Source organism: Talpa europaea (genome assembly GCF_964194135.1).
Source record: "Talpa europaea genome assembly, chromosome: 14".
Lineage (NCBI taxonomy): Eukaryota > Metazoa > Chordata > Mammalia > Eulipotyphla > Talpidae > Talpa > Talpa europaea.
This window is the reverse complement of record NC_140082.1, coordinates 67,520,938-67,542,899: the sequence shown is the minus strand read 5'-3', so window position 1 is coordinate 67,542,899 and position 21,962 is coordinate 67,520,938. Positions and strand designations below refer to the sequence as shown.

General features: G+C 37.9%; 1 protein-coding gene across 1 annotated transcript in view; it reads left to right on the top strand.

The window, feature by feature from the left end:
• Positions 1-2,308: 2,308 nt before the first annotated feature.
• Positions 2,309-21,962, top strand: part of EXO1 (exonuclease 1) — a gene marked incomplete at both ends in the record, with an annotated part of 38,171 nt that continues 18,517 nt past the window's right edge. Inside the window, 8 exons of the mRNA XM_084253046.1 lie at positions 2,309-2,469; positions 4,174-4,293; positions 6,406-6,529; positions 8,060-8,197; positions 9,422-9,634; positions 11,750-11,937; positions 12,626-12,722; positions 15,626-15,851. Of these exons, the coding sequence (XP_084109172.1) occupies positions 2,309-2,469; positions 4,174-4,293; positions 6,406-6,529; positions 8,060-8,197; positions 9,422-9,634; positions 11,750-11,937; positions 12,626-12,722; positions 15,626-15,851 (1,267 nt within the window). The remainder of the gene's footprint in view (positions 2,470-4,173; positions 4,294-6,405; positions 6,530-8,059; positions 8,198-9,421; positions 9,635-11,749; positions 11,938-12,625; positions 12,723-15,625; positions 15,852-21,962) is intronic.

The window sequence follows — 21,962 nt, the reverse complement described above, 5'->3', positions numbered from 1 at the left end:
TGTCTGATTGCTTTGCTAATCGTCAGCAGTCAGAATCGACTGGGGGCGAGAACAGTCACGAGCGAACTACAATTCCCAGCAGTCCTAGCGAGAGCCCAAACTCTCAATTTCCTAGCGAGAGCTCCCGAAGTTGCCCACCTAAGCCAGTTCCGCCCGCACCTTCAGAGGGCGGCAGCGGGTTCCGGCCCACAGCAGGTGCCGCGCGGAGCCGCAGCCAAGCCCACCAGGCCGGAGCCGGACCCGGAAGCGGGGGCCGCGGGAGGCTGAACTGGCGTCAGGACGTGTGTTGTGATGTCACTTCCGCAGGGCGGGGCCTCCAGCTATCCCGCGTAAATTGAAATGTCCGGCCCAGCGCGCCCGGCTGCAGCCCGGCTGTGTTTTGCGTCGCTGGCCGCGGATGCTCTGAGTGGGGCGCGTTGGGCACGCGTTTCGGAGCACCCACCTGCTAGGTATGGGGCGGTGGGCACGGCCCTTTCCCAAGAGTGAGCGAGCGGGCTGCGGGGCTCCTGATGGCTCCCGCGGAGTCGGCTCTGCGCGTCCCGCGGCCTCTCCTCGTGGGATTCAGTCTTTCGGGAAGGGAAGGGGAAGGTCCCGCGCGGGCTTTCCGATCCTGAAGGCGCAGGGTGGGGGTCTGCCTGAGTCAGGCTTGTGGGGTGTGGGGGGATGTTGGCACCTGGGTAGGGATGCAGTGGGCGCACCTCACGAGAGCCCGCCCTCTGTGCAGACGGTTCCCCGCGGAGCAGGCACCCGTTTGTGGGACCCAGTTTTTCCAAAGTGAGCAGTGTCTACGTGAATACGCTCTCCGACCTTGCAAGTGTCGACACATAAAATCTCACCTTAATGTTGTGCAGGCACAGGGGAACGGGTCATCAGGAATGAGCTCGCGGGCCCCCCCTGCACCTGCCTGTGAAGCAGAGGCGTGAAGGGAAATTGCTGCGGTTTCCAGGAGCGCGGTAGGTGATTTCCTTAAGATGAGAGGTGCCGCATGGCCGGCAGTTATTCTTACTGTGCTGAAGAAGAAATACTTACCTAGACGATTTCCCTAGCTTCGAAGAAACTTCCATTAGTTTCACGATATGTTTTGTCAGTTTTCCTCGAAGTAAAAGAAAACGCTTTTTGGTGATATTATCTGAGACAGAGGAGACTAATTGTTTTTCTTAAACTATGACTTGAGGACCACCTGCATCCAAATTATCTGCTTGTTTAAAATTCTGAACTCCTCACTTCACTGCAGAACAAGTGGAACACAGTCACTGAATGTGTTGAGAATCTATGAATTTCTGAAAATTGCAAACTGCTGGAGTAAAGCAACAGAGCTTGGATACAGTAGTAACAGGGTAAGACTGACTTATGATCCTGTGCTTTCTTCTCACCTTTCTCCCAAGTTTTTTGTTTATGGGTGAGATTTATGTTGTGAAGTGCTAAACAATTGCTCAGTACCTATGGCTTTCTTTTACCTTTTGTCCTGTGGAGTTGGGGAAAGTAGTTGCTTGGAAAGGCCTGTGGCAGCTCCAGAATTTCTGTACAGAAACAGCATAGGTACCACAACCTGGATGGAAGGGGGTGGAAAGTTCAAGCAATTGTCTTTAAAATGTATTTGCACAACAAGCAATTTCACATTTGTTTAGGGTAACTTTTAGAGAGTGATAGAGTTGCTCCTATGCACCACCACTGCTAATGAACAGAATGTTCATTGCTTGGACTAATGCATTCTGATGACAGTTAATTTCACTGGCAAGTGCAGCTCTGGTTATATATTTCTGTTTGATTATTTAATTTATTTATTTCTCAATTGAAATACCTACATTTTCTAGAAATTGTTTTGAATTTGCAGTCCTATGCTATTTTGTATGTTGACCCTTAAATATACAAAAGCAATGTGGTGCTCTAGCATGTACAACTTTGTAGATGTTTACAATATTTTTTTGGAGAGAAGGCTCATACTTTGTTAGCACCTTCTCTGTACCTTGCACTGTGTTAAGGGCTTTGTGGCATATATTATGATTACAAGTGTGAAAGCACCTTGGAAAGAATAACATTAAGGAACTCTCAAGTGGCTTTAGAGTTAATATTAGTGATTATTGTGATATTCTAGACTGTAGAAATTGTTAGGGAGGAGTCCAGTTAAAATAGTAAAGAGCAATAACCTCAGTTCATGCTAGAGCACCACTATCTAAACGCTAGTGGTTACTATATCTGCTTACAAGCTCTTTTCCCTTAATTTTCTAAAACTTTTGGGCAAATATGTTTTGTTTTAAATATTACTGTTTATCCTTCTCCTTTCATGTCATGTAGTTAACTTGGCATAATGGGAATACAAGGATTGCTGCAATTTATCAAAGAAGCTTCTGAACCCATCCATGTGAGGAAGTATAAAGGACAAGTAGTAGCTGTAGATACATATTGCTGGCTTCACAAAGGAGCTATTGCTTGTGCTGAAAAACTAGCTAAAGGTGAACCTACCGATAGGTAAGTTTGAACCTTATGCTAATTCTTTGCCAATTAGGAGTGAAACAGTTCTTTTTCAGAAAGGGAGTGTTTTCATTCAGTGCCACATTTATCAAGTAGCAAGGGATTACTTCCTTCCAAGACAGAGGTGTAGTTTATATTCTTTGTGGTAAGCTAGAATATCAGAGCACTGATGGACAAAGACCAGTTTGTTTTTTTTTTTTAATATAAAATAACCTTTTAACAATATTCTGAAAATTCATGGTGATTTCAGACCTTTATTTTCTTAGGTATAGATAGCAGAATGGGGCAGTTGGTCTGAAGGAACAAGACCATCTGACTCCCTTTTACTTCACTTGGGCCCAAAAAAGTTAATAATAACTATGATTTCAGGCAGGATCAATGGATGAAAGTCCTCTGTGTTTTTGTTAGTAGAAACATTAGAAAAATAAGTGGTTTTGGACTGAGATTTTCTACAGATTTTCGCACTATTATGTATTTTCTGTATATGTATTAATAATTTGCCTTCTAGAGGAAAGGCTCATAGATCTTAATTATTAATTTTTTTTTAATTTTTTTTTTAAAGATTTTTTATTTTTATTTATTTATACAAGCACTGGGTACAGTCAGAAGCGAGGGAGGGTGAGAGCATTCACCAGAGCCAGAGCGGGGAGCAGAGCAGGCAGAAGGACCCAAGTACACTGCTGAGGGGAGCAGCGGGCGGCAGGAGAGGTCTGCGCGCCATGTGGGACCCTCCTCTGGTGGCTGGGGAGCAGCCGGGGATTGAACCGGCTCTGCGGAGGCTGCAGGCAGCTTTGCAACCCAGCGCTCAACCGCTGCGCCACCAGGGAGGCCCAATTATTAATTATTTAAGTGTAATTGGTAATAGGTAAAATGTGTTGAACTTGTTTGTTTCTTAGAAAGGGGAAAAGATATTTTTGAATGGTGAATGTATTAGGCTTTCAGGCTGATCAGGTTAGTTTCAACAAAAGTGACCTGCACCTTAGGTGTGGGATCTCAAGGTACCTGGTCACTTCTGCTACTTGAACAGCTGGTCATTTTTTGAAAGCAGTTTCTTTTTCATCACTAAATTTCAACAGTTAAAAGTGTAGCTGAAGACTACAAGATTTTCTTTTTTAAAGATTCATTCATTCATTTATTTATTTATTTATTTATTTATTTATTTATTTATACAAGCACAGGGTACAGTCAGAAGCGCGGGAGGGTGAGAGAATTCACCAGAGCCAGAGTGGGGAACAGAACAGGCAGACTGATGAAATACACTGCTGAGGGGAGCAGCGGGCACGGCAGGAGAGGTCTGTGTGCCATGTGGGACCCTTGCTGGCGGCCAGGGATCGAACTGGCGCTGCAGAGGCTGCGGGCAGCTTTGCAGCCCAGCGCTCAACTGCTGTGCTACTGGGGAGGCCCTGGTAGTTTTATTTTTAATTTTACCAGAAACTTTCATAGTATTAACAGATAAGGGGTGACATTTCATTGTGATTTTTATTTGCATTTTCCTGGTTAATTATGTTGAATATCTTTTCATTTACCTGTTGGCCATCTATATGTTGTTAGAAAAATTTTGTTTTATTGATGATTTCCTTTGCTGTTTAGAGCTTTTTGTTTTGTAGTTCTGCTTGTATTCTTTTATCATCTTGTTTTTAAAAGAGCAAAATTATTGCGATAATGCAAAGCACATAAATATGTTTTTATTTATTTTAAAAGGTATGTAGGATTTTGTATGAAATTTGTAAATATGTTACTATCTCATGGGATCAAGCCTATTCTCGTATTTGATGGATGTACTTTACCTTCTAAAAAGGAAGTGGAGAAGTCTAGAAGACAGTAAGTTCTTTCTCTATTTAATCTCTAAGTTAATTCCATTAAAGTCAGATGTATGATAACAATGTTTTAAATTCTAATTTGTTGAGACCTTTTTTATAATCTTTATAGCATGAACATTATTATTAGCATGTGTTATAATCTTTATGGCATGCCATTAAATGTTCTATGTGTACTGGAAAGGCTGTATAGTCTCCAATTATTGAGTGAAAGATTTTACTTCTTTTCGTAAATCATGCTACATATTGTGATATACAGCTTTTCCATATTGTTACTCTTTTTCTTTGTCTATTATATGTCTACTTGATCCATTAATTACTAAGAAAAGTATGATAGTGGAATTGTTGTTCTTTTTTTCTGACCCCTTTTTTGGTTTTCCTATATTTCTCATGAAACCATCATCCTTCTAACTTATTTCACTGAGCATAATCCCTTCCAGCTCCATCTATGTTGATGCAGATGGCATGAGTTTATCTTTTTGATTGCTGAATAGTATTCCATTATGTATATACATCTTCTTGATTCAGTCATCTGTTTTAGGGCATTTAGGTTGTTTCCATATCTTAGCTATTGTAAATAGTGCTGCAATAAACATAGTGCAGGTTTCCTTTCAAATTAATGTTTTTGTGTCCTTTGGGTAGATTTCTAGGAGTGGGATTGTTGGGTCATATGGTAGCTCCATTTTTAGTAGTCTGAGTGTCCTTCACACAGCTTTGCATAGTGATTGGACCAGTTTGCATTTCCGCCCAGCAGTATAAGAGAGTTCCTTTTTTCCCTACATCCTCACCAGCGTTTGTTGTTGCCAGTTTTTTTAATATGTACCATTTTCACTGGTGTGAGAGGGTATCTCATTGTTGTTTTGATGTGCATTTCCCTGATTATGTGGGATGTTGAACATTTTTTCATATGCCTGCTGGCCATTTGCATTTCCTCTTTGAAGAAGTGTCTTCTTAGCTTTTCCACCCATTATTTGACTGGATTGTTTGTTTTATTTTTGTTGAGTTGTGTGAGCTCTTTGGGGATCTTTGAAATCAGTCCCTATCAAATATTTTCTCCCAATCAGTAGAGTGGAGTGTCTCTTTATTTTGGTTATTGTCTCTTTTGCTGTACAGAAGCTTTTTAGTTTGATGTAGTCCCAGCTGTTTGTCTTTTCCTTCACTTTCTTTGCTTCTGGAGATGAGTCTCTCAAGGATGTTTCCGAAGTCTTTGTCATGGGGTGTTTTGCCTGTTTTCTTCATGTATTTTATTGCTTCAGGTCTTCAGTTCAATTCTTTTATACATTGGTTTTTGTGCATGGTTTTTGTGCATGGCATAAGATAGTAGTCTAGTTTTATTCTTTTGCATGTGGTGGTCTAGTTTTCCCAGCACTATTTATTGAATAGACTGTCCTTGTCCTATTGCATATTCTTTGCTCCTTTGCCATAGATTAGTTGTCTGTATATGTGTGAATTTATTTCTGGTGGTTAACTTTGATACCATTGGTCTGTGTGTCTGTTTTTGTTCCAATACCATAATATTTTAATTATTAATATGGCATTGTAGTATAGCTTTAAGTCTAGGAGTGTGATGCCTCCATTCTCCTTTTTTAGTCAGGAGAGCTTTGGCTATTTGAGTTTTTTTGTGATTCCATATGAATTTTAGCAATATTTGGTCTATTTCTTTGAAGAATGTCATTGAGATTTTTATGAGAATTGCACTGAATCTGTAAATTGCTTTTGCTAGGATGGCCATTTTGTTGTGAATTCTTCCAACCGGAGCAGGGGATGTCTTTTTATTAATTTCTGTCTTCTATTTCTCTGAAAATTAATTTTGATGGTGTAAAAAAAACCTTGGCTCACATTTTCTTAAGTTTGTTCCATCTTCTTTTGACATAGAGTATTGATGAAAATTCTGATGATCATTATGTATGTTTCTGTACCCACTATAAAACACTTGTTCTTTTTGTCTAGAAACTCAAAGGATCTTGGTTAATATTCTCAAGGACCTGGAGTGCACTTTCAAATGAGTCATCTTTTGTTATTCTAGAAAATTTCCTTAAATTGTAGTTTTATAGTAGTTTCTTGAGTTAGCCTCTGAAGTTTGGTGTGTTTTTTTTTTTTTTTTTTCCCCTTGCAGAAGGCGAGAAACCAATCTTCTTAAGGGAAAGCAGCTTCTTCGTGAGGGGAAAGTCTCAGAAGCCAGAGAATGTTTTACCCGTTCTGTCAATATCACACATGCGATGGCCCACAAAGTTATTAAAGTAAGCTGAATTAGAAATAAAATCAAAGTAGCAAATGGCTACGTTCATTTAAACCAGTTATAGATTGCTTATTAATGGGGGAGTTAGAAATTAAAGGGTGGAAACTACTCTAGGCCTAACTTTCATGATGGCATATATCAAGGAAGAGGAGAGCAGTATATTTAGATAGGGAAGTGGGATCCAACAGTTTCCAAGAAAGAAATTCTAAGAAATAAGTGGTACTGTCCTTTTTTAAATAAGTGGCTTATATAGGTGGACTCCATTGGCATGTTCCACAGAGATGGAAGGGATTGTTCCTGGAGGATTCATCTTATCCCACTCTGGTATAATCTCTGACACTTTCTATAATCCTCATTCTTGGGTTTTGTGAGGAATATTTCAAACTGGCCTTGCCATCTCAAGAGCTACAGATCCTAGTCTCCTTTATCTGCTTCTGCTTAGATGTTTCTTTGCTATCTCCATAAAACTTTTGTGCCCACAATCCCAGGCTTTACTTTCCCTTTTTGGAACCTAGTAAACGCATCATGATCGAGGTAGAATCAATTTTTTCTGGTTGCAGTTCCACCGTCCAGTTCCTGAGCTGCAATAAATATTAAAATTCTTTCTTTTTTTTTTTAAAAATCATATAAGAATATTTATTTCCCTTTCTGTTTGGGTCCAGATGGAAGGAAAAGATGAGGTGCATGGAAGGGTGGGAAGTATAAGAGAAAACATGTTTATAGCCATAAGAAGAGAGGCTGTGATTCTGCTCTTTGTACAAAATTAGGAGAAATCCAGACTGGACACAAATAGCGGTAAAATGAGAGAAGGATAGTTGCTGGGCAAGATGAAGAAATGAGAAAGACAGCAGATTACCAGCTGTCTCCAAGTTAATAGGAGCCAGATCTTGACAGTTCTGTTTTTTACTTCCCCACACTGCTCCTCACCCTTGGGAGCTGTGACCCATGGGTTGAAACAGGGAAGTTCCTATTCTAGCTGCCTGGATTTTGAGACAGGGCTATGATACGTACTCTTTCTTGGAATTGTTATTTTAAAAGCATTCTGCCTGTTCAGTAGGCTTAAATATTAATGACTACATTCTGTAGTTTTTAATCAATACAGTGTTAGGTAGACTTTGTACTCTAATAGGATAACCTGTTATTTTTATGGGGAAAATATATTCAAAGCTCAAACAGATGTCTTTTTTACTTTTTGGAATATAGCCATTCTTAATATGGAAGCTTAATATGGAAGCTTTGAAATAGTTAGGTTTTGTAGCTTGTAGACCTTTTCAGCCCCTGTGCTGAATGGACAATATTTCTTTTCTCTAAATTTATATATTGACTTTTTTTTAGTAAGATTTCTTAGTGCCTATTTGACTAGCTTAATATATGCTAGCACTAGAAGTAGAAAAACTTCAAAGGAAATTATCTCTGAAGATATTGTTAGCATGTGCATGTTGAGGATAGAACTAAAACAAGCTTGCTATGGGAAGTTGTTCAGTGCTTTCCAGATGCCATGATGGAGATTGACAGTGATTCTCTCTTGTAGGCTGCTCGGGCACAAGGAGTAGATTGTCTTGTGGCTCCATATGAAGCAGATGCGCAGTTGGCCTATCTTAACAAAGCTGGTATTGTACAAGCTATAATTACAGAAGATTCTGATCTCCTCGCTTTTGGCTGTAAAAGGGTATTTGACTGAAAACTACTACATGCTACTTTTCTATAATGATGAAAACAGTATAAAGGAGCTAAAATTTTTTCCCATTAGGGATAATTAATATCTATTTATAATGTTAATTTTTATTTTATTTAAAATGAAATGGTTTTACTACTTGACATTTGTATGACTATCTGCTTTTTTTAGAATAATCCCTTAAAGTTGGAGAGTTCTATTTTTGTTTTGTCCATATTCTTTATTATAGTGGTTTTAGTAATGATAGCTTATATGTTTTAAATTTTTCAAGTAAATAAGGTAAATAAATGAAGTTATTTATTAATGGGGTCGTCTACAGTTATTTAGAATTATGTACTGATCTATTTAATGGAAAGTTTTATGCTACATTATGGGGAGAAATCAGGATAAAGAAAGGATAATCTTATTTTTTATTAGTATCTTTTTAAACTTATATATATTTTTATAAGTGGCTAGAAGGATCTATATCAAAAGATTATTGTATATGAACAGTGATAGATGAGAGATTTCTAGCAACTTCTGTTTTTTCCTAAATTCCTATGGTTTCTAAATTTTCGGCAATGAACATGGATTATTTTAAGTAAAAGGTTTTTTTTTTTTTTTTTAAAGATTTATTTATTTATTTATACAAGCACTGGGTACAGTCAGAAGTGTGGGAGGGTGAGAGAATTCACCAGAGCCAGAGCAGGGAGCAGAGCAGGCAGAAGGACCGAAGTACACTGCTGAGGGGAGCAGTGGGCAGCAGGAGAGGTCTGCACGCCATGTGGTACCCTCCTCTGGTGGCCGGGGAGCAGCCGGGGATTGAACCAGCACTGCCGGCAGCTTCGCAACCCAGGGCTCAACCACTGCACCACCAGGGAGGCCCATTAAGTAAAAGTTTTAAGATGTGAAAGTGCAAAGTTAGGAAAAATGCTTATGTATGAATTGTTGTTTGATCACCATAACAATCCTGTATTGTAGGTAGGAAGTAGAGAGGTGCAGAAAGGGCATTCTTTTATACCAGAGAAATTACAACAGAGCCCTGGTATATGACCTTTTCTAGTCAGTGCTTAGACTTCAGTATGATTGTTTTGCAGATTTCACTATAATCAAATGACCTACCTTTTCTCTCACTGTGTGATGATGAACAAGAAAGATTTCTTAGAAATACTGTAGTGGTTTAGAAATAAAAAATAAAAATGGCCCTTAGAGATATTAACAGTTTCCTTCCATTTGAAGGTAATTTTAAAAATGGATCAGTTTGGAAATGGACTAGAAATTGATCAGGCTCGGCTTGGAATGTGCAGACAGCTTGGGGATGTGTTCACAGAAGAGAAGTTCCGTTATATGTGCATTCTCTCAGGCTGTGACTATCTCTCATCACTGCGTGGGATAGGATTAGCAAAGGCCTGCAAGGTTCTAAGACTAGCCAATAACCCAGATATTGTAAAGGTAAGTGATTTACTGAAGGCCACATTTAATTTCTGAAGCATTTCTTCAATAATAGAATAAATTATCTGGAATACGGATTGTAAGTATTTTATCAAAAGCCTATATTATGTCATTGAAAGGAGAAAATGATTAAAACTCTAAAGCTTTACTTTTGACTGCTGGAGGACCATGTTTCAGCAATTGTTAAAAAGTAGTAATGTTTTAAAGGAAGGCTAATACAGACTTAAGGGCAATATACTCTGGGGTGGAATTCATGTTGAAACATATGATCTTTTGGGGGTCCCTAGTGGCACAAGGGGTTAAGTCTCAGCACAGTGAAGCTATCAGCAGCTACTGCAGCACTAGTTTGATCCATTCCCAGCCAGGGAGCTTATCTACATGGCGCAGCAGACCTCTCCTGTCTCCCCTGCTGCTCGTTCTGCTCCCCACTCTGTGGTGAATCTTCTCACCGCCCACCCCCCCCCCCCCACCGGCCTATACTCCAGTTCTTGGATGCATAAATAAAATAAATCTTTGAAAAAAACTTAAAAGAACATGATCTTTTGATTTTGATCCTATTATTCTATAGTAGTGGTTCAGTCTTTTTGATCTAAGGATCCCTTTGTACTTTTAACTGCTTAGAGTAGGGAGCAGAACAGGCGGATTTAAAGAAATATACTGCTGAGGGGAGCAGTAAGTGAGACAGGAGAGTTCTGCTGCACCATGTGTGTTAGCTCCCTGGGCAGGAATTGAACTCTTGCCACAGTGGCTGGCGATAGCTTTATAGTGCTGAGACTTTAACCTCTGCACCACTAGGAAGGCCCTATCCAGATTGCTTTAATGAGACTTAATCAAAGACAGCTGGGTTCTCATTCTACTCCTTTGTTTAATCTGATAGAAAATCATGTGTCATGTATACACTGGAAAAACTGACACTACGTATTAGTGCTCTATAATTTATCTCATCTTTTTTTTTTTTTTAAAATCAGGACATGGCAAGTTTATTAAGGAAAGAAAAAAGAGAAGCCTACATAGACACAGGCGGGCAGTGAACTGCCATTTCTGTCATATTTTTACCTTAAAGAAATAACCATGCATTAAAGATTCTCATCTCCCCTACTTCCGTACCTGTTGCAAAGTTCCCTAACGCCTTTAGAATTTGCAGAGCATAATTCCAGTTTTCTATCTCCAGGCATACAAAGTGTGAGTCCTCGTGGCTAAGGGTGATACAGTATAATAGGATCTCAAGATTGGTGATAGTGACAGAGTCTATGACTCCAGGATAACTATAGTTCTCTGGAGCTTCCCTTCATCTATGAATTTGACCTAAAATACTTGAAATCCCTTCCAGCTATACACATCCATGACTCTAACAGAAGTTAGAATATCATCTTAGTCTTATAAATATAAGAATATTTGGGTTTTTTAATTCTTGGGTTTTGTATGTTGTTTGTTTTTTGCTTTCTGGATAAAAGGAACTCTGCACTTGATCTTAGCCAAAAGGCCGAGAAGCGATGGATAAAAGGAACTCTGAAAGTAAAGATTATATCTTAAAGTTACACCTAGTAATAGAAACTTGTATTTAACTGTATTTTTCATTCTTTGGATTCATATTGCAAAAACCAAAGAAAATACTGTTACAGAGATTTACAACTTTAAGTGATATGACATTTTAGTGTATGATTGTTTACCAGTAAAGTTTTTTTTTTCCAAGATTTATTTATTTATGCATACAAGAACTGGGGTACAAGCTAGAGGTATGGGGGAATGAGAGGATTCACCAGAGAGAGTGGGGAGCAGAATAGGTAGATACTACTGAAATACACTACTGAGGGGAGCAGCGGGCAAGGCAGGAGAGGTCTGCTGTGCCATGTGGATTGCTCCCTGGCAGTGGCTGACCAGGGATCAAACTCATGCTGCAGTTGCTGGCAATAGCTTGATAGCGCTGTGTTTAACCCCTGTGCCTCCAGGGAGGCCCCTTACCAGTAAAATTTTTTAATGTAGGCAAAAGCAATTGATTTTTCTGAACTTCCTTGTCCTCTTTTGATATAAACTGATTTATCTTGGGGGATATACATACTCCATTTGTTATTTGAAGATAACTCTTTTTTTTTTTTTTTTTACATTCATTATTAGGTTATCAAGAAAATTGGACATTATCTGAAAATGAATATAACAGTACCAGAAGATTACATCAAAGGGTTTATTCGGGCTAACAATACCTTCCTTTATCAGCTAGTTTTTGATCCCATCCAAAGAAAACTTATCCCTCTGAATGCCTATGAAGATGACATTGATCCAGAAACACTAAGCTATGCTGGGCAGTATCCTTTCTGAAACTGAATGTTAGAATTTTATATGACTTATGTGTTTTTATGGTACTATTTTTTTTGCAAAACATTTGGTAAAAAACTTGCAAATTATTTGTTTGCCTTTCTGTTTGTTTTTTTGGGGGAATGTGTGTGTATATATATTTATATATGTATATATATTAATTTCCACGAGGGGAAATTTGGAATAACTTTGTTTCAAGTTTCCAAATTTGAAACTCAATCACTATAATTTGCTAATTACTTAAATTGGCTTGACAGAAACATAGGTGGTCACTTAAGGTACATATTTCAAAGGTGGATTTAAAATGAAGCCCTTGTGGCAAGCAACTTAATTTATTAATAATAGTGTTTTTGGGTATGTAAAATCACCAGGAAAAGAAACCCTTCCCACAGTGGCCTTGTGCACTCTGGGTGATGACCAGATCTTTTCTCTCTATCTCCCTTGAGAGGGATTAAGTGATGATTTGGGCTTTGCCTCAGAAAACAGTCACCTCCTGTGGTGGCCAGTAGACTAATAAATAATGCCTGTTGTTTTAGTAATACTGAATTTAACAAGTAAATAAGATTAATTAAGTAATAAATCTGAAAGTTTTCAGTAACAATAGAAAGTATTTTTTTCTATTTTACTATGCTTATTAAGTTGTTAATAAAACTGTTTTCCTTAATGTTACCAACTTAGGTATGTTGATGATTCTATAGCTCTTCAGATAGCACTTGGAAATAAAGATATAAATACTTTTGAACAGATCGATGACTACAATCCAGACACTGTTATGGTAACATTTTAATAACTTCCTTGTAAAAGAGCACATTTTAGTTAGAGACTAAATCAGTAAGGAACAGTGATTAAACGCAAATTTTCATTTAGTAAACAGCTCTTTAGCATTTCTGTAGCCATGCCTTATGCAGAGTATAACTTGGAAACAACTTCTTGCTGAAGAAATTATCTCTTAAAATATAGGCATACTGGTTAATTTTCTTAAAAAGTAATCGTTTATATTAGCAAACCTTTAGGCTATATATATATATATATATATATATATATATATATACACCAATGCCTGTTTTCTCATCTCAGCGTATTCAGCCTCTGACATTTAGCATTGTCAGAGACTCAAACCTAGAAACATTGCTCTTTGGAATAAAAGCTGCTGTTTGACTCATTCGCAGTTTAGCAAATATTTCTTCTTGCTATGTGTCATGGAGCCCTATGTCATTTCTTCCACTTTTTCACTATTATATGTATTTCTTAAGGTATTCTCTTTCACCATTCTCTTTTCTGTTCATATTTATTACTTATGTAAGTTCTTTTGACTTCAGTTATACCATTTATGCAAAGAATTCGAACAGCTTTAACCCATTCTAGTCTCTGCAACAGCCCCCTTACTTCTCCCTCCCCCTGCCATAAATCTCTCTTGAAGCTCTACATAAGTGAAATGCCATCACACCTGTGAGATAGGCCCATATCAAAAAGAACAGAGGCTACAGAGAAGAAAAAGAAACCCTGGTGCAATGTCATGCCCGTAATGGAATATAGTATGGAGATTTCTCAAAATACTAAAAATAGATCTACCATATGATCCAGTATTTACATTCCTAGGCATCTACCTGAGAACAATACTAATTTGAAGGGACATACGCACTTCTATGTTCATTGCAGCTCTATTTACAATAACCAAGCTAAGGAAACAACTTAAGTTTCCAAAGACAGATGAGTAGATTAGGAAAATGTATATATGCACAATGGTTAGCTATAAAAAAAGATAGAACTGAGCTTTGCATCACATTGGCTGGATCCGAAGGGGGTTATGCTCAGAAAAATAAATCAGAAGGAAAAAGACAAATACTGCGTGGGTTTCCCCCATGTTGAATATAGAGAAACCAAACAAAGTGTCAGATCCATCCAAGCCAAGAACCTTGTGAAATTGAGGCTTCCAGAGGAGCAAGGGAAAGGCTTGTGCAGAGTAGGGAGGGGGCACTTTGTACTAGGTGGATGACTTTTTGTGCCTTGGTGGGTGAGATGTAACGTATGCCTGAGGACATGATCCTGTAACTCTAATAGAATGTTGTAAACCAATGTTAACTCAATTTTATAAAATAAAATAAAATGGAAAACAATGTGCTAATGAGCTTTCCACCTGCTTCAGTTTTTCTTTGAAGAGTTTGGGAGAGGTATTAAGTCTCCTCTTAAGGATTTGGGGTTTGGGTTTGGTAGAATTAACTAGAGAAGTTCTCTGGTCCTGGGCTTTTCTTCTTAGTGATTTTTTTGTTACTCTTTCATTTTCTACACTTGTGATTTACTATTTAAACTATTTCATTCTGGTTCACTCTTGAAAGGATGTGAATCTAACGATTTGTCCATTTGCTCTAGGTTGCCCAGTTTGTTTGCATAGAGATAGCCATAGTAGGTTCTTAGGATACTTGTTATTTCTTCAGCATCTGTTTTAATTTCACTTCTTTAATTTCTGATTCTATTTATTTGGGTTTTCACTTATTTTTAGTATGCCTAGTTAAAGGCTTATCAATTTTGTTTATTTTTTCAAAGAACAAGGTCTTGGATTCACTGATCTTTTGGGTTGTCTTTTTTATTTTCTATTTCATTTATTTTTGCTCTAATTTTTATTATTTCCTTCTGTTTATTTTTGGATTCATTTTTTCATCTTTTCCAAGTTTCTTCAGCTATAGTTCAGATTGTTTGAAATTTTTCTTGTTTTCATATGGGCCTATCTTTCAACAAGGTTCCCTGGTGCTGCTTTTACTGCATTCCATAACTCATTCCCTCAGTTATTTAAATTACATTCCTCATTAATTTTCTTTTTTTTTTTTTAAGATTTATTTATTTATACAAGCACTGGGTACAATCAGAAGTGCAGGAGGGTGAGAGAATTCACCAGAGCCAGAGCAGGGAACAGCACAGGCAGACCGATGAAATACATTGCTGAGGGGAACAGCGGGCACGGCAGGAGAGGTCTGTGCCATGTGGGACCCTCACTGGTGGCCGGGGATCAAACTGGCACTGCAGAGGCTGCGGGCAGCTTCGCAACCCAGCACTCAACTGTTGTGCCACCAGAAGAGGCCCCCTCATTAATTTTCAAAGCAGATACTGAATAATATCATCTTACTTTATTTACTTTTATCTTTAAGTGGAAGATTAGGTTCCAAATTCAGGTGGGATTTTTGTAAGGTGGAATTCATGCTGTAACATTTTTTATACCTTTGTTAATTTTTCCTTTTGACTACGCTGCTCTCTTGAAATATCATTGATATCTTCTTAACAGGTTGTTGTTATGCAAAACATGTCGTAATTGTGAATATATTAGTCTTAAAAATGATTGCTTATTAATACTGCCAATAGCCCTCTCTCAGAAAAAGTCTTATACAAAACTCAGTGTAGAGCAAGCAGTTTTCTGTCTCTGTGTGTTGCTTATTAGTGATGGTATGAATATAGAAATGAGCTAGCAAGTTTTCTTGACCCTTATTAGGAAAGGCACACCTAGAAATATAAAACATATAAATACTAAACTCATTTAATGGGAAAGTAGAACATATATTTAGGGGACAGATATTTCATCCAGAACTACTCTTTTTGAGGATAATTTATTTACTTATAATTTATGTTGACACAGAGGAAAATGAATTAACCTTTCTTCAAGTAACCTTTTTATTTTTACCATTTTAGCTTACCCAATCAAGGCATCATAGTTGGAATGACAAAACAGATCAAAAGTCATCTAATGTTAATAGCATTTGGCATAGGAATTATTGCCCTAGACATGAACTGGATATTATTTCAGATGCTACAAGGTCAAGAAAAAATCCAAGTACCCTGGGCATTGAACAAGTGATTAGTACTAAAGGGTTAAATCTTCCAAGGAAGTCATCAATTGTAAAAAGACCAAGAAATGGTATGTATTTCATGTTTTATAAAATACTAATCAGTATTTGTAACATTTAAACCCAAGGTCACTAATAGTTTCTCCTTTGACTTCTAAAAATTTTATTTTTGGTTTCTACGTATAGGCATATGATTCAGTTGAATTAATTTTTTTCAGTATAATGTAAGATAAGGATTAAGGGTCATTTGTGTTGTATATGATAATCCAGTTGTTAAAAAAGATCCATTACCCATTTATTACCTGGGCAATTTTTTACAATCAGTTGACCATATTATGTATCAGTCTGTTTATTCTATACCATGCATCTATTTTCCTGTCTTTATTCCTGATTAATGTAGATGTATACCATGTCTTTATATCAAGTACTATAAGTCCCTGATTCTTTTCCTTTTAAAATTTGTTTTGGCTATTTTGTATTCTTCACATTTCCACATGAATTTTAGAATCAACTTGCAAGTTTTCGAAAACAAAAACTATCTGCCAGGATTTTTCTTTTATTTCTTTTATTTTTTTTAATAATAAATTTTATTTTTATATTCCCCATACAGTTGCAACCCCCCCATTCTGACGCCAATCCCTCCCGTCCCGCCCCCCACCCACCAAAAAGTGTCTCTGGTTCATAGTTTTTTGTTGATTTTGATTTTCACTTTCTTATAGTTATTCATTTTCCTGGTCCCTTATTTAAGTTTTCTAGATTCCTGCTATGAGTGAGACCATCTGGTATTTTTCTTTTTCTTTTTGGCTTATTTTGCTGAGCATGATCCCTTCCAGCGCCATCCATGTTGCTGCAAATTGCATGTGTTTATCTTTTTTGAATGCTGAGTAAATTTCCATGGTATATATGTACCACATCTTCTTGATCCAGTCATCTGTTTTTGGGCATTTGGGCTGTTACAAGACCTTAGCTATTGTAAATAGTGCTGCTATAAACATAGGGGTGCAGGTGTTCTTTGGAATTGATGTTTCTGTGTCCTTTGGGTAAATACCTAGGAGTGGAATTGCTGGATCATATGGAAGCTCTATGTTTAGTAGGTCCAGAAATCTCCACACAGCTCTCCATAGTGGTTGGACCAGTTTGCACTCCCACCAACAGTGCAGAAGAGTTCCTTTTTCTCCACACCCTCGCCAACATTTGTTGTTGCTAGTTTTTTTAATATGTGCCATTCTCACTGGTGTAAGATGGTATCTCATGGTAGTTTTGATTTGCATTTCCCTGATGACAAGTGATGTTGAACATTTTTTCATATGCCTGTTGGCCATTTGCATTTCCTCTTCAGAGAAGTTTCTTTTTAGCTCTTCAGCCCATTTTTTGACTGGATTATTTTCTTTGTTGTTGAGACTCATCAGCTCTTTGCAGATTTTTGTGATCAGTCCTTTATCATTAGTGTTGTGTGCAAAAATGTTCTCCCAGTTGGTGGAGTTTCTCTTTGTTTTTGTTATTGTCTCTTTTGCTGTGCAGAAGCTCTTTAATTTGATGTAATCCCAGCTGTTTATCTTTGCCTTCACTATCACTGCTTAGGGTGATGTGTCTGTAAAGAATTCTTTGATGTGCAGATCACGTAGTGTTTCGCCTATATTTCCTTCTATGTATTTTATGGCTTCAGGTCTTATGTCTAGTTCTTTAATCCATTTTGAGTTGATTTTTGTGTATGGTGTGAGGTGTGGTCAAGCTTCATTCTTTTGCATGTAGTGACCCAGTTTTCCCAGCACCATTTATTGAACAAACTTTCTTTGCTCCAATGCATAGTCTTTGCTCCTTTGTCAAATATTAGTTGACCATAAATCTGTGGGTTTATTTCTGGATTTTCTATTTGATTCCATTGGTCTGTATGTCTGTTCTTGTTCCAATACCATGCAGTTTTGATGATTATGGCTTTGTAGTAGAGTTTGAAGTCTGGGAGTGTGATGCCTCCATTCCCTTCTTTTTTTTCAGGAGAGCTTTGGCTATTTGGGTTTTTTTGTGATTCCATATGAATTTCATCAATAATTGTTCTATTTCTTTGAAGAATGACATTGAAATTTTGATTGGAATAGCATTGAATCTGTATATTGCTTTTGGTAGGATGGCCATTTTAATAATGTTTATTCTTCCAATCCATGAGCAGGGGATGTCTTTCCATTTCTTTGTATCTTCATCTATTTCTTTTAACAGTGTTTTATAGTTTTCTTTGTAAAGGTCCTTTACCTCTTTTGTTAGATTTATTCCCAAGTATTTGATTTTTTTTTGTTTCGATAATAAAGGGGATGGTTTTTTTCATTTCTTCTTCTTCAGATTTATTGTTTGTGTATAGGAAGGCTACTGACTTTTGCGTGTTGATTTTGTATCCTGCCACTTTGCTGAACTGATTGATGAGTTGAATTAGTTTTTCTGTGGAGTTTTTGGGGTTCTCTATGTATATTATCATATCATCTGCAAATAGTGATAGTTTGACTTCTTCTATTCCTATTTGGATTCGTTGGATGTCTTTCTCTTGTCTTATTGCTCTGCCTAGGACATCCAGTATTATATTGAAAAGCAGTGGTGAAAGTGGACATCCTTGGCTTGTCATAGATGGCCTTTATGATGTTGAGGTATGTTCCTTGTGTCCCAATAATTTCAAGGGCTTTTATCATGAATGCGTGTTGCACTTTGTCAAAAGCTTTCTCAGCACCTATTGATATTATCATATGGTTTTTATATTTCTTTTTGTTGATGTGTTGGATAACGTTGATTGATTTTTGGATGTTAAACCATCCTTGTGTCCCTGGAATGAATCCTACTTGGTCGTGGTGAATTATCTTATGGATACATTGTTGGATTCTGATAGCTAAAATTTTATTGAGGATTTTTGCATCAGTGTTCATTAGGGAGATTGGCCTATAGTTTTCCTTTTTGTGTTGTCCTTGTTCGGTTTTGGTATTAGTGTAATGTTGGCTTCATAGAACATGTTTGGTATTGCCCCTTCCTTCTCAATTTTTTGGAAGAGTTTGTGAAGGATAGGCACTAATTCGTCTCTGAATGTTTGGTAGAATTCATTTGTAAATCCATCAGGTCCTGGGCTTTTGTATTTGGGGAGGTTTTTGATTACCATTTCAATTTCGCTGCTTGTAATTGGTCTGTTTAGGTGTTCTATTTCTTCTTTATCTAGCTTTGGGTGATTGTAGAGTTGTAGGAATTTGTCCATCTCCTCTAGATTGTTGAACTTGTTTCCATATAACTGTTCATAGTAGTTACTGATTATTCTTTTGATTTCTGCTGTGTCCGTTGTGATTTCTCCTCTTTCATTTATGATCCTGTTTATTTGTGCTTTCTCCCTTTTTTCCTTTGTGAGCCTGGCTAGGGGTTTGTCTATTTTATTGATTTTTTTCAAAGAACCAGCTCTTGATTTCATTGATCTTTTGGATTGTTTTTTTAGTTTCAATTTCATTTATTTCTGCTTTGGTTTTTATTATTTCTTTTCTTCTACTGGTTTTGGGGTTTTTTTGTGGTTCTTTTTCTAGATCTTTGAGCTTCGAGATTAGGTTGTTTCTTTGAGTTCTTTCTTGTTTCTTGATGTGAGCTTCTATTGCTATATATTTTCCTCTTATTACTGCTTTTGCTGCATCCCATACATTTAGGATATTGGTGTCCTCCTTGTCATTCAATTCAAAGAATTTTTTAATTTCTTCTTTTATCTCCTCATTAGTCCAGTGGTCTTCCAGTAGTGTGGTTTTTAATCTCCATGAGGTAGGAAGTTTCCTTGCCTTCTTTTTATGGTTTATTTCTAGCTTGATGCCTTCATGGTCAGAAAAGATGATTGGTATGATTTCCGTCTTGGTGTATCTGTTGATATTTGTCTTGTGCCCCAGTATGTGATCGATCCTGGAGAATGATCCGTGTGCACTTGAGAAAAATGTGTACTCCGTTTTTTGGGGGTTTAGTGTTCTATAGATGTCTGTTAAGCCCAAATGCTCTAGGTCCTTATTTAGAGCTTTAGTTTCTTTACTTATTTTTTGTCTTGTTGATCTATCCATGGTTGATAGTGGTGTGTTGAAGTCTCCCACTACGTATGGTGTTTTCTCTGATGTCTGTTTTCAGAGAGGACAACAGTTGTCTGATATATTTTGGTGCTCCTTCGTTTGGTGAGTATATGTTAATGAGTGTTATTTCTTCTTGAAGTATTGTCCCCTTGATCATAATGTAGTGACCTTTGGGGTCTCTTTTTATTTTTTTGTGTTTGAGGTCTGTTTTATCTGATATAAGTATAGCTGTTCCTGCTTTTCATTTTGGTCCATTTGCTTGTAGGATTGTTTTCCATCCTTTAACTTTGAGCCTATTTTTATCTTTTGTAGCTAAATGTGTTTCCTGGAGACAGCAAAAGGTTGGGTTTTGTTTCTTAATCCAGGCTGCAACTCTGTTCTTTTTATTGAAGAGTTTAGTCCATTTACATTTAGAGTTAATATTGCTATGTTAGCATCTGTATTTGCCATTGTGTTTGTCTTTCCTTTGATTTTATTTATTTATTCTTTTAATAACTTTTTTTTTTTTTTTTTTTTTTTTTGGCCTTCTTTCGTTGTTATTCATCCCTCTGAGGTTCTGGCTTTAGGATTCCTTGTAGTATTTTTTGGAGTGGGGGTTTAGTGGTAATAAAATTCCGGAGTTTCTGTTTGTCTGGGACGGTCCTTATTCTTTCTTCATAGAGGAAGGAGAGCTTTGCGGGATAGAGTATTCTTGGTTGGCATCTGTTTTCTTGGAGTCTGTTGACTATGTCCCTCCACTCTTTCCTTGCCCGTAGTGTTTCTTCAGAGAAGTCTGATGTCAGCCTGATTGGTTTTCCTTTGAATGTTATCTGTTTCTTCCCTCTTGTCAGCTTCATTATTTTTTCCTTGTCCTGGATTCTTGGGAGCTTTACTATTATGTGTCTTGCTGTATTTTTCCTTTCGTCATGGAAGTTTGATGTTCTTCTTGCTTCTTGTATATCAATTTTCAGCTCCTTCTTCACATTTGGGAAGTTCTCTTCAATTATCTCCTGGAATATTTTCTCTGTTCCTACATCTCTCTCCTCTCCTTCTGGAATTCCTATAACTGTTATATTTCCTCTCCTCATGGAGTCAGATAGTTCCCGGAGTCTTTCTTCATTCTTTTTCCTTCGTACTTCTCTTTCCTTTTCTGTTTTGGTTCTTTTTATTTCTGTGTCTTCAAGAGTACTTATTCGTTATTCCATTTCATCTATTCTGCTTTCATTGCTTTTCCCAGAGTTCTTTAGTTCCTCCATTAATTCTTTGATCTCCTGCGTTTCTTTTACTTCCCTCTTTAGGCACTCAATTTCATTCTTCTGACCATTGTTTTCCCTCTTTAGGGACTCAATTTCCTTCTTCTGATCATTGTTTTCCTTTTTGAGTTCTGTCATTTTTTTAATCATGGCAATTTTAAATTCCCTTTCTGGAAGGCTCAGAAGTTCTTCCAAGTTACTGTCGTTGCAATCTGGGTTGTGGTTTTCTTTTTGTGGTGTGCTTTTTTCCTGAGGAGTTGTTAGGTTGCATGTGGTTCTTCTACTCCCTACTGTCTGTTTTCTAATTTGTCGTATGCATTGGGACACTGTGTTGCTGGGACTGGCCGGCATCTTGGGTGAGCTTCTCTGCTCCCCTCTGGCTCCTCCAGGAACCATCTGTCAGTTTCAAGCAGTCTTTACTGAAGAAAGGTCCCTGTTCTAAAATGCCGATGTGGGGGGACACACCCCTGTGTGCTTGGTCTGCCCCGGCAGTGGGTTCCCGCTCCCCCTCTGGGTTTGGACTGCAGGCCAGAAGTGGCCTGGCGTGGGCGAGCTTCCCCGCTCACCTCTGGCTCCTGAGGGAGCCTTCTGCAGGCAGTCTTTCCTGAAGAAATATCCCTGTTCTAAAATGGCGATGTGGGACGCACTCCCTGTGTGTCCGGTCTCAGGCACACTCTTCTACGCGCCCCGTCTGCCCCGGCTGTGGGTGCCCGCTCCCCCTGTGGGCTCAGACTGCTGGTCTGAAAGGGCCTGGGGTAGGCTAACTTCCCAGCTGGCCACGGGTTCCTCCAGGAGCCTTCTGCAGGTTTCAAGAAAGGTCCCTGTTCTATGGGGTGTTAGTGACTTTTTTTCTGGTCGCTAGGTGGCGCCAGAGATCTCTCATAGTCCG